This window comes from Etheostoma spectabile, chromosome 11 (genome assembly GCF_008692095.1).
Source record: "Etheostoma spectabile isolate EspeVRDwgs_2016 chromosome 11, UIUC_Espe_1.0, whole genome shotgun sequence".
In the NCBI taxonomy this organism is placed as follows: Eukaryota; Metazoa; Chordata; class Actinopteri; order Perciformes; family Percidae; genus Etheostoma; species Etheostoma spectabile.
In genome coordinates this window covers 8,211,334-8,223,250 of record NC_045743.1, presented here as the reverse complement: position 1 = coordinate 8,223,250, position 11,917 = coordinate 8,211,334, and the positions used below count along the sequence as shown (strand labels likewise).

General features: G+C 37.8%; 1 protein-coding gene across 2 annotated transcripts; it reads left to right on the top strand.

The window, feature by feature from the left end:
- Positions 1-4,797: 4,797 nt before the first annotated feature.
- hnrnpa3 (heterogeneous nuclear ribonucleoprotein A3) lies at positions 4,798-11,848 on the top strand. Of its 2 annotated transcripts, none has more exons than XM_032529608.1 (11): positions 4,798-5,047; positions 5,832-5,954; positions 6,085-6,231; positions 6,310-6,520; positions 6,613-6,702; positions 6,824-6,895; positions 7,330-7,377; positions 7,558-7,704; positions 7,817-7,933; positions 8,027-8,097; positions 9,501-11,848. In XM_032529608.1, the coding sequence occupies exons 1-10, from the start codon at positions 5,042-5,044 to the stop codon at positions 8,080-8,082; spliced, it is 1,017 nt and encodes a 338-aa protein (XP_032385499.1). In that variant the 5' UTR covers positions 4,798-5,041; the 3' UTR covers positions 8,083-8,097; positions 9,501-11,848. The 2 variants fall into 2 exon arrangements, with proteins under 2 accessions (XP_032385499.1, XP_032385498.1); XM_032529607.1 differs by lacking the exon at positions 9,501-11,848 and adding an exon at positions 8,199-8,826.
- The last annotated feature ends 69 nt before the right edge of the window (positions 11,849-11,917 follow it).

Sequence of the window (11,917 nt, the reverse complement as noted above, 5' to 3'; positions counted from 1 at the left end):
ATGATTTGCAGCCAATGGCTCCTCCCTTACAAAGATTTACTGTACATTTTTGCTGACATGCTACTCTTCAGTCGCTGCGTCTCAGATATATGGCAAACCATAATTTGGAGGTGTAAAATGGGTATAAAACCTGTATTAATTATTTAATCGTGGTTCTAAGTGCTGCCTTTTAGTCCACACCAGGATGTCATCCCCCTCTATTTCAGGGGATCGTTACATCACTCATTTGTCACAGAAGAAATTACAATCAAGACTGAGATTGTATATGGTAAATCAGAGCAAACCAAGACTTTTTTATTGGTCTCATTAACTGTTACTTTTATTAAACTGCTAATTGCATTTGAATCTCCATTTCTAGCGCTGGATTGAGGGCCCACTTGCATATGTAGCAGTGATAAATACCTCAAACTACAGTGGTAAAACAGAAGCTGAGACTTTAGAAACGGAAACATGCCATTTGAAAGGACAAAGCAGCCACCACATTCACAGAATAGAAACATCCCTGGCAGGTAGCAGTGTGTGGGACCTGTGATATATCTTTGTGTCAGGGGGCAGTTAGGTGCAAAGACCGCGGGTCGTGATCAACAACCAAACAAACATGTTGTCCTGAGGTTGGGGCGAGGAGGTGTACACAGAGCATCCATCAAACTACATCTGTGAGAGGCAGATACTGTACTGTTTACTCTCACTACACTCTTTGCTACACTCAGCTCAGCTCCTCCTTATCAACTCTAGATGTAGACTTTTAATTGTGAGAAATATATTTATCAAGCCAGCAGTAATGATTGCTGGGCATTTGTTCATTGTAGTCGTTGGTTGGTGGGGTTTAGGTAATGGCCAACATGTAGCACAAAATAAGGTCCAAATTCGCCTGCTGGCAAATTATACTTAATTATGGTGTTGTTTGCTGCCCCTAATGAATTCCATAAGCCAAAATGCATAATGTGATAATACATTTTCAATGCTACAAGCATTGTTAGAGTTTTCCTGAATAAGTATGCAATTTGTTAAATGACAGTTATTTTTAAACCTAACATTTCATTTTAGTTTTAGCGGAATAAGGCAGCTATACACATAAACTTGCTCTTCTTGACTGTGGAGAAAACTCTCCACACTCTCATTCAACTGACAGTGGTGGCTTTAAGTCACAATTTTAAAAAGAAGTGATAATCTTGCATTCAAAAGGTTGTCTAAGTAATGGTACATCAGCAAAATACACTTAAAATATCAAAAGTAAAAGTATTCACATGGAGAATAGCCCATATCAGTGGACAATAGTATATTTTATTTAATTATCATTACTCATACATACATATTGACTACCCGGCATTCTTTGTTCCATTTTGTCACGATGGAGCCAATAGACTGTTGAAAAGTTCAACATACAGCAAGGCACTGCATTGCATGTAAAACACAAAGCATAATTTGTTTAACATGTAAAAAAAAATGTACTCACATGAATTATTTAATTTATAGAAACTATATATACCTGTATGGCTGTAAAATACAGTGAAGTATAGAATAATATGTGGAAGTACTCAAGCAAAGTACTTTAAAATTATATTCAGGTACAGTACATGAGTTACTTTCCACCACTGGCATTTGGTAATAGATTTCAGAAACGGACAATAATTTAACCAATTCAAACTGCTGGTTGATAAATTAATCATAATACATCAATACATCAGCTACAGTATTGCCAGAATCTGTGATTTTTAGCTTTTCATATCAAGAAAATATCAGTGGCCTGGAGGTAAAGTTTGTTTATACATAATAATAATAATACATTTTATTTAATAGACATGATAATAATTGTATAAATGATAACTGCAATTAAAATGCAACTACTCGCAGCACAAAGACACGGTTTCATGGCCATCAGATCTGTTCTCAGACAGAATCTGGGATACAACCATCAGTGTGAGCAACGATGCTCCAAAGAAAAATTCCTTGTACGTGTCCTCATACCTGGCAAATAAAGCTGATTCTGATTCTGATTCTGATCTGTTTTACTCCAACAACAGTAGCTCACCCAGGCTTCAGATACAAAGTGTAACATGACTTTGCTGAACAGATATCTATTGCAAATATACAGATAACGTAGCCCTTTATTGTCGACAATACCATCACAATGCTCAAATGGTCCAACAGGGTCCAATTTTCAAAAAGGAAGATGTTTTTTTACTATTGTTTTGTTCCCACATGGGAGGGAATCAAAAGTGAATGTGTAAAACAATACAAATATGATGTTAGTATCAATGCTTTTAATAATGTTCCCTAACTACAGTTTGCCCACTGTAAATGCTTAGAAGTAGAAATAATGTTTCCAATTTCGGACTTTAATTAAGGAAGAAATGTATCGTTAAAAACTGCAGTTTGGCTTTGATTTACCCATTTTAAAGATAACAGGAACAAAGCAAATTTTGCTCATTTGTTGTAATCCAAATGTATACATTAACTCAAAGCAAATACAGTAACTGCAGTTGAATAAAAAGAAGCAAAACACCGACTGTCTCTTGAATCTGAACTATGGACTGATCATAAATACTCATCATTAAACAGTGTCAGGAAAAACATTACCCTTTTTATTGGGGCTGTATTTTCCCCACACACTACAATAAAGTTAATGACAGACATTGTCTAAATTGTAAAACAGTCATATATTTGGACCGCTGGTCAGTTTCAACAAGGCTCAGTAGCATCTGGCTCATAGATCATACTTATCCAATCAAGTATTCTTTTCAGAGAACTCTGACTTGAACTGAAAAAACAGATGTATGTCATGTCAATCTTGTTTCTGTTTAAAATATGTCTGTAATAGTGTGTATATATTGTCTGTTTTGTTTTGTGGTTTGTTTTGTATGTGTGAGCGCATTGTGAGCAAAGATGATTCAAAGCAAAGTTTCTCACATGTGTCCTCATATCTGGCAATAAAGCTGATTCTGATTCTGGTGTTAACAAGATTATAGATGAATACAACTTGAATATCAGTCCTGGAACACTTTCAACTATGCTCTGAGGCCATTTGTTCTGAGAAATCACTGCCTATAATGTGTGATTTCATGCCATTATACTATAATGAATGAATGTGTTTCTGAAAGTATACAATAAGAGCCCTGCTTGAGATGCTGCTACTAACAAAGATGAACAAAATACCTACTCACAATACGATAGAAAAGCACAGTAAATGTACTACTCTGTGAAGTTCATTGGTGTATTCCACTCCATGGTCAGTTTTTAAAACAGTTGATAGTGTTGTTACAGTATCCTGATTAGTGTCTTTCAACCAGCTCTGCCAGGGGTGGACTGTGAAAACTGGTCCGCTTCAGTATTACAGCTTTCATGTCTGAGGCTTATGTCTTAAGATTTTAAATCATTTCTCTTTGCAAATAAAAGATGGTTTGCAGAATCTGATGCACCATTATCTCACTGACTATTTGGTCTCTTACAGTGGTCATGTTTCTGTAAGATGCCTGAACTTGAATTATTTTCAATCAAATTAAATTATAACTAGTTAATTAAGTTGAAGTTAACTCTTTTTATAATTGGGATGTTTTGTGATCAGTTGTATCAGTTACAACATTGAATAATTGTGGCAAGGAGTTCAGTTGCATGAATCAAACTGGCGTATGCCAAACACTGGAGAAATGCATCAAGAAACAGGAACGGTATATGGCTTAATTTATGCTTGTTGTGGTCACAGCACAGCACCCATGGTAACCAAAAATACAGCAGAGTCCAGGAGGCTTTTCTCATACTCAGATCCTGCAACTACCCCAGGCTCACTTCATGAAAATTGTTTTAATAATTTGAACAATGACAGATTTGTGAGTGAATTAGCACCAGTAAAGTGCTTTTTTGTGAGTCTGGACCAAGTCTGGACATGATAGATATGCCTACCAAATTTCATACATTTGAGGTGATACGTACGGGAGGGACTACTTCAATCAAATTTGGTAAGGGGCACATTTTTACACATTTTCGAGCACCCTAGTGATTTCAAAAGGGGCTTCTTCGGCCAACTTTGGACAGTAACTGAGTTTAGTCCTAAATTTTTTGCTCATTTTTAGGACATGTCTTGTAGAGGGGCCCAGTGATGAAATGGGTTAGGAGCTTTATTGTTTTGTTTGTATTGTGTTTACATGTTGCACATCCTTACATACAGGCATGTTCCTACATGTTGGACCAAAACTTACCACAAACTAAATTCCAGCGCAGGAACACTGTTAATGGGAACTTTGAGGCACCAGTGTACACACATTCTGCAGTGGGTAGTAGGTGGGTAAATTTTTGTCCTGGGGCCTAACAAATTAGGCAGGCCAAGCTCACGTTAGTAAGACATGACAGTTTTACATGTCACATATAATTGAAACATCCAAAAGACATTCACTTTCTTTCATAGCCTAGGCTATATTCTATACTATTCACATCTAGTATTTGGGCTTGATAATTCCGATTTAATTATTGGTATGAATCTTTATTCGAAACATCCAGTTTCTGCTGCTGTTCCTCAATTGCAAAAAACAGTCTCAAAAGGTAGATCACCAACACTGAACAGGAACTGAACTGAACTGAACATGACGGGGTAATACAGATCAGAATTAAATCAACAGTCTCACTTATCAAACATTGAGTCACACCAAAATTGTTTGTTACTTCGGGTCCAACTGTGTTTTTTAAATTTAATGTCCCAGACATTATGGAGTCTGGCCAAACGGTTCAGGCTTGAGGCTGGAGAGAGAGATGAGTCGTGGTTGTTCTGCCAAGACGTGTCCCTGTTTAACCAGTAGATGGCGCAAACAATCTTTTTTTAATTTATTGCACAAAGCTTTACTGCAACATGGACAACGTGAGCAAACAAAACTTTACATATTAACAAGAAACAATGCTTCATTTACATAGAATTTTCATGATTTTATGCATTCATAGCCATTGTAATTTTTTGATTCATAATCATATCCATGACGGTCTGCAGAGTGACAACCAGACTGGTTTCCTGTTCACGTGACCCTCTCAGTTCTGCGGCCGTGACATCTGCAAAATGGAGGTGAAGTGTTCGGAAATATTGCAAATTAAATACGGTTATTTGTAAAATGCGGTTAATCTAGTGTAACTCGTGTACATAATTGCAACATTGACGTAGGAATGCACGGTGTTGTATTGAAAGGTGTGACAGCTTGACTGTCGCGTTAACGTTGCTCAGGGTTCAGCGGTATCTACGGTAGCTAACGCTGCAGCTAAACTAAGATAAGCAAATGGTTGTCAAAATTACAGTAGAGTAACTTAACATTTTAGGCAGTGTTATCACCTGAGTGCTTTGTGTTACTACTGTTTCAGCTGGCTGTTAAATGAACATTGTTGTTTGGTTTCTTTGACCAACATAACTCGTAATAGCTGATAGATAAATGGAGGCTTTTGGTAACAACGCAGTGCTCAACCTGCAGCAGTAGTGAAGTAGCGTTAAGCTAACGTTAGCTCGCCGCTCAAGCTAACTCCTGCGGGCCTTAGACTGGCTAACGTTCATTTGTATAAACTTAATATATGTAATGTCGCCATGATATGTTTTGTTCGTGCACTGGGGCTATTTGACAGCCTAATTTTACACGTTGTAGTTTAACATTAACGTAAGCTTATTCTGTCGATACAATGGGTAACGTTACGAAACGGCCTACTATCAACACTGGCAACGTTATATTTGCAGATATTTGTGCATGCATTCATCTGTAGGATCACATTAACGTTATATAACAATGCTGTAGTTTCTTCAACTAGTTTCGCGTAACACTATTTACAGATGCAATTATATTTATTTTTTTGTTATGCATTAATAGGACCGTGAAGCTAAAGAACCCGAGCAACTCAGAAAGCTGTTTATTGGAGGTTTGAGCTTTGAAACCACTGAGGAAAGTTTACGGGCCCATTTTGAACAATGGGGAACTCTCACGGACTGTGTGGTACGTATTTTCAATGTACTATGTGGCAAAATATGCCCTTAGATAATGATAAACAACATATTGAGTTATAAACACAGCTATAGTCCAGTTAAACTGTTCACACTACCATTGTGTATCGTGTTGTTTCTAGGTGATGAGGGACCCCAACAACAAGAGATCAAGAGGGTTTGGCTTTGTGACATACGCCGCTGTAGAGGAAGTCGACGAAGCCATGAAAGCAAGGCCTCATAAAGTTGATGGCCGAGTTGTTGAACCCAAGAGGGCAGTGTCCAGAGAGGTAAACAAGTTTCAGACCAGAACGCAGCTACTACAACGATATTGTTTGGTGTTTGCTCATCGATACACTCTGTTTCAGGACTCTAATAAACCAGGCGCCCATCTGACAGTGAAGAAGATCTTCGTTGGTGGTATTAAGGAGGACACTGAGGAGTACCACATTCGGGAGCATTTTGAGAAATATGGAAAGATTGAGTGCATTGACATTATGGAGGAACGCTCCACTGGGAAGAAAAGAGGATTCTGCTTTGTCTCCTTTGATGATCATGACACTGTAGACAAAATTGTTGGTATGTAGTTGAGACTTCAGAGTTTAGGAGGCTGTTAGTAAACATAAAGCAATGATTTGTAAGTGTAATTTTTCTTCTTGTTTTTTTTATAGCCCAGAAATTCCACACAATCAACTTCCACAATTGTGAGGTCAGAAAAGCTCTCTCAAAACAGGAAATGAGTGCTATATCCACTACCAGGGGTAAGCACACCATCAATTATAAAGTAAAGTTATACTTGCTAGCCACTGTTATATATATATACTGTTTGCAGCTGACAGTTGATGTGGTAATCAGCTCTAAAATGACACCTTTTACATTCAGGCAGGAGTGGAGGATCTGGAAACTTCATGGGGAGAGGAAGTAATTTTGGAGGTGGTGGCAACTTTGGTCGAGGTGAGTAGTGTTTGCATGCCAGATGAAAATGCCGCTGGCATTAATCATTCTAATGCAAGTACATTGTATTGTGTTGTTTACATATCAGTAGGGGTTGCAGAATTTAAGTTTTACATCCTCAATGACACACTATAGAAAGTAAAAATGGTGCATGCCCATAGTTACTCAGCTTGGTCTAGGCAGGGCGAAGCTCAGTTCTGTCGCCACCAACTCTCTGTAAACGCTTTATGTTTTAACTCTGCTAAACCCACAATTAAAGAGTTCTTTTGTCGGACAAAATAAATGTCAAGCAACAGTCAGAGGTGACAGAAACTTGTCTTTTTTACATTGCAGTGAAGTAGAAATGCATTGTCATTTCTGTCAGTTGTCACAGTCACAACAAAGTTTGGTGGTCACAGTTTTCGTACATAATATGTTTTACCTTTGATTTTTAGGTGGCTATGGTGGAGGACGAGGTGGTTATGGCGATGATTTTGACAATGGTGAGTTCTGATAAAGTTCTACTCAGGAGGTGTGAAATATTTAAATTCAATAATGGGTTTAATATCCTTGCTCACTTACATAACAGTTTTGTCTTTAAACATTTTTTTCCAACAGTGTTCCAACATATCACAGTTATGAATAAGGTTATGTTGTATGTTTGCTTTTTTTCACTGTTATAGGTCCAGGAGGAAATTATGGTGGAGGACCAGGTTATGGAGGGGGTCGAGGGGGCTATGGAGGTGGTGGTGGTGGTGGTCCAGGGTATGGCAACCAGGGTGGGGGATTTGGTGGCAGCTGCGATGGTGGTTACGGAGGCAATGACGGAGGTAAAAAAAGACTCCAGAATTTTGATAAACTAAGTGCTAGATGTTATGCATGGAAAACATGCTCTATTAAACACCTGAAATCAAGACTTACCTTAAATTGACATGTCTTCAGGATATGGAGGAGGTGGAAATTACAACGACTTTGGAAATTATGGTGGACAGCAGTCCAACTATGGGCCCATGAAGGGAAACAACTTTGGGGGCAGAAACTCGGGTGGACCCTATGGCGGTGAGTTTTACCCTTCAAAACCCAATGATATAACTTAATTTCTCCTTGAGAGAGTATCTAAGTTATTTTGCATTGACCTTTCCTTAACTACAGGTGGCTACAGCTCTGGTGGTGGTGGCGGAGGTGGCTATGGCTCACGGCGATATTAATTATTTCGTGTTTTGGTAAGTTGCATTCAGTTCCACACCACCCTCGTACCACCGTACAGAGTGAGCCCATGAAAGTGCAGAATAACTATTTGTTCTATCCTGTATCCATTCAACAGGCTTCAGTTCTTAGCAGGAGAGGCGAGGAGGTGAGCAAAGGAGTTGTCAGGAAAGCTGCAGGTTACTTTGAGGCAGTCATCTGAAAGCATTAGAGGAACACAAAAGTCAGACATTACTGCAGCTAAATTGGAGAAGTTTATCGAAAAAGGACTGTATACACAAGACCTGAGTGCAGATGATACTCTTCCCTAATTGTGATAGATGTGTCCCAACCAAGCTATTTTCCTTTTGTGTGTGTATTATGGTATCAGGGGTAAAGAATATTTTTTTGTTTGTTTATCTGAAGTCAGTTCTTAATATCTTTTTTTATTTTTATGAGTTAGTTTTCTGCTGGCCAATTTAATCTTTTGTCTTTTAACCTGTTTTTTTTCGTATAGCATAGTTCTATTAGGCCCTCAGATGATCTAGAATTACTAATTTTTTTCTTTCTGAAGTTATGATTGCTCAATTGCAAGTGTCAAGTGTATTTTGATTTTGTATGTGAAGCACAGTATGTAAATTCTTCGTAGTACCAGTGTCAACAAATATATGCGGTCTGGATTAGAATTAAGGGAATCCCTCACTCACTTCTAGATTGTTCGCATATTTTCATTAGAAGAAAAAGACCGAATAAAATTGTGTAGTAAATTAACACAAGGTTCAGTGCGTCATTGGTTCAGAATCCAATAAGTTATTCATTTATCTGTTGCCTGCACATTGTGACTGTGAAGTTTAGCAAATCAGCCTGTCCACAACTTTGTCCTCTTTTGGGAGCATTATTTAGAACGTTTGTTCGTAAAATAGTGTAAATACTGTAATAACTTGTACAAGGGTCAATGACTAGGGAGTTGTGGGTAGTCCTAGGGCAGGGGTCCATACACCATCTATACCAGTGGTAAGCAAGTAGAATTATAACGGCCACAAGCACCTGCAGTTGGGCCCTCAGCATCGCTAGTGTGGAAGATTGCAGATGACTGTCAGACAGGACGTCTTCAGCCCCAGCACAGTGGACCAGTCAGCATTTTGAGAGAGAAGGGAGAAGGCAGCATCGAGCACCACGCCCATGGAGGAAGCTTGCAGTGTCGGTCCTGGTAGTGAGCATCTATCTCTTTCAAGGCTAGCTAAACCCTCAAGCAACTGGTGCTAGCGAAGAAAGACTAGTTCCTGGACACATTGGAGATCCTGTTAAGTCAGAGATACTGCAGTTTTACCCGCAAATGCTAGCTTTCAGACATTAACAAGAAAAGGGAGTGAGTATTTCACAAAAAACCTGACTTAAGAAGATGGAGCAGGTAAGAGTAACTACTTTGCTTGATTTGCAGATGTGGAAAGAGGCATTCTCTTCTTGCTGAAAATCTGTAAAGACCTGATAACATGGAAGGTTCTGGATGGGTAAGACTTTTCAAAATATTATCCAAGGCTGCATATATTGTAATCTAACAGTGCACATGGTGATTATACAAGGTGCAGGGGTTCCTTTAAGGTAAAATGAGCAGTATGACACCCAGTATCGCTCCACTTTGACCAGAATCAGCCTACAACCTTCACCGCACAACTTGGAATACCCTCAGGGCAAAATATGTTTCCATGTTTTATTACCTTTGCTATCAGTCAGATAGTGCTGATAAAGTTGGTTGTGATGAAGCACCTTTGGGGAAATAACAAATGATCATGCTTGGAAAAGATGTTAGAGTATTTACACTCACCTTATTAGGCACACCTATACAATGTATTACAATTCACAGCAGGTCTTGCATGAATTCTGCCTTTACGAAGTTCAGCTTTTGTTGACATTGTCGGAAATGTATAAATTCAATTACATGTTTATTACTGAGATCACAGTTAAAGGGTCGCGGAGTGCTGGACTACATTATATTGAGAAGTGTTTCTAATAGTTGTCCTCTACACATGATGAGGGCAGAACACTTCTTAATATAATGTCTAGTTACATCACCACTAGTATAACCTCAGTGTTAAAACACTGAATTACCAACTTAATGTCAATGTCAAAACAAAGATTATTGGCATCCTAGAAGTGGACTTAATTTTTAAAATATTATAGCACTAATAAAAAAATAAAATAGAAGTAGAATTGATGGCAAAACTGTTGTATTGGATTGCATTAGATTGTACATGTGTACCTAATAAGGTGGCCACTGAGTGTTTTTACGAATGCCAAGCTGGGAAAAATAGGTTACTTGATTATTACTACGAAAGGCAGGCCATATAAGTATAACGCAAACATAGTTGTCTGTTTATAAAGTTGGTAATCAGCACTTTCTAAGCCATTTTTAAAACGACATGAAACATCTAAGGCTTCATGTCAAATTCTCTGCATTAATCACAGGGGCATCTCCCTGTGATGCCCCATTTTTGATCTATTAAACAATTTTACATGACAGGCAGTCAAATGAACATACAGAAACATGGACAAACTGTATCATCAGAGAGGAACTGTTGTCACGAGTTGAAACTTACCAACGATGTTATGACAGAGTATACACAAATACACGTATATGTCTACTCAGTCTAAAAATAAAGAACAATGCCTGATGATGGTTTTTTTTATCCGTTTAAGGATAGAGTTTCTGTAGAGGAATGTAGAACAACCAACTCAATTACACAGAATAAAGCTGTGCTTGGCAAAAGCACACCAGTGTCAATAAACTATGTTGGCCTAACAGTAAGATATGTTAAGTGTTATTTGTGCTCTTAAATAAAAATGTTTCATGACTTGAGTGTTTTATTTCTGAAATTGAAAAGCTGAGCTGTAAATGTTTGTTTGTAAAATACAACTGTTCTCAAAGGGAAAAGGTTGCATTGTCCTTGAGTCTCAAACCGGTTTAGTTTGCCACACCCCCTATGAAGTTTGCGGTGAGAGCAGAAAATGGGCTGGGTGATCAAAGGTAATGTTTGTGTGTGAAAGTTTACTTAGTGCACATACTGATTGCGTAGGGCTTTACCTTTGAATATGCTTTTGGGGTTGGATCATTGTGAAGTTGTCATGCATGGTTTTCACTGAGCATGTTCTACTGTAGGTGATAATTGTGCTCTTTGTTGTGTAACATACGAATGAAGTGGGTGGGATTTCTTTTGCAACAAGAGTTTTGCAGTATTCAAAGATCTAGGGTACTAACTAGCTGGCTCTAATAAAAAGCAAACAGATTGTAAATGTTTTTTAAGTCAGTAACTCTGTAGTGTCAGTACAGTACAATATTCCTTTTATTTGCTTATTTGTATGCCCTTTGGTTAAAGAACCTTCAAGTCCAGAACTGATTTGAACATGTGGTAAGTTATGTAATCATTCCTTCGACCATATATCCATCTGGTATCAATCTGGTGCGGGCCATAGTACACCACACAATGTTCTTTCAGAAAATAGGAGGCTGCATAGCTATAGGAATACTTTATTGAAAAGCACAGAAGTCAAGGTTTTGTAAAAGAACCTATGCAGCAAATCATAAAAGACAGTTATAAAATATGAGTAACAATGATTTAAAAATTAGCATACAGAAATATAATATATATACAATATATACACATACAGTAACAGTTGTACCAATCTCAAAAGCAAGTAATGTTTATATTTACAAAGAATATTGGTTAAAGAATCTGTTTAAGCTATCCCAAGTACAAAAGAAGTAAAATATCAAAAATATAACATTCAAGAGAAGAGAAGTGAGCAAAAAACTATACACTAAATAAGCTGAGTTACTAATGTTTTAGAGCGGAAACACTA

Excerpts from the sequence above, each read along its gene's own strand:
- hnrnpa3 (XM_032529608.1), top strand. Across the intron at positions 6,896-7,329 it reads TGGTGGCAACTTTGGTCGAG|GTGGCTATGGTGGAGGACGA; the intron begins GTGAGTAGTGTT and ends TTTGATTTTTAG. Across the intron at positions 7,378-7,557 it reads TGGCGATGATTTTGACAATG|GTCCAGGAGGAAATTATGGT; the intron begins GTGAGTTCTGAT and ends TCACTGTTATAG.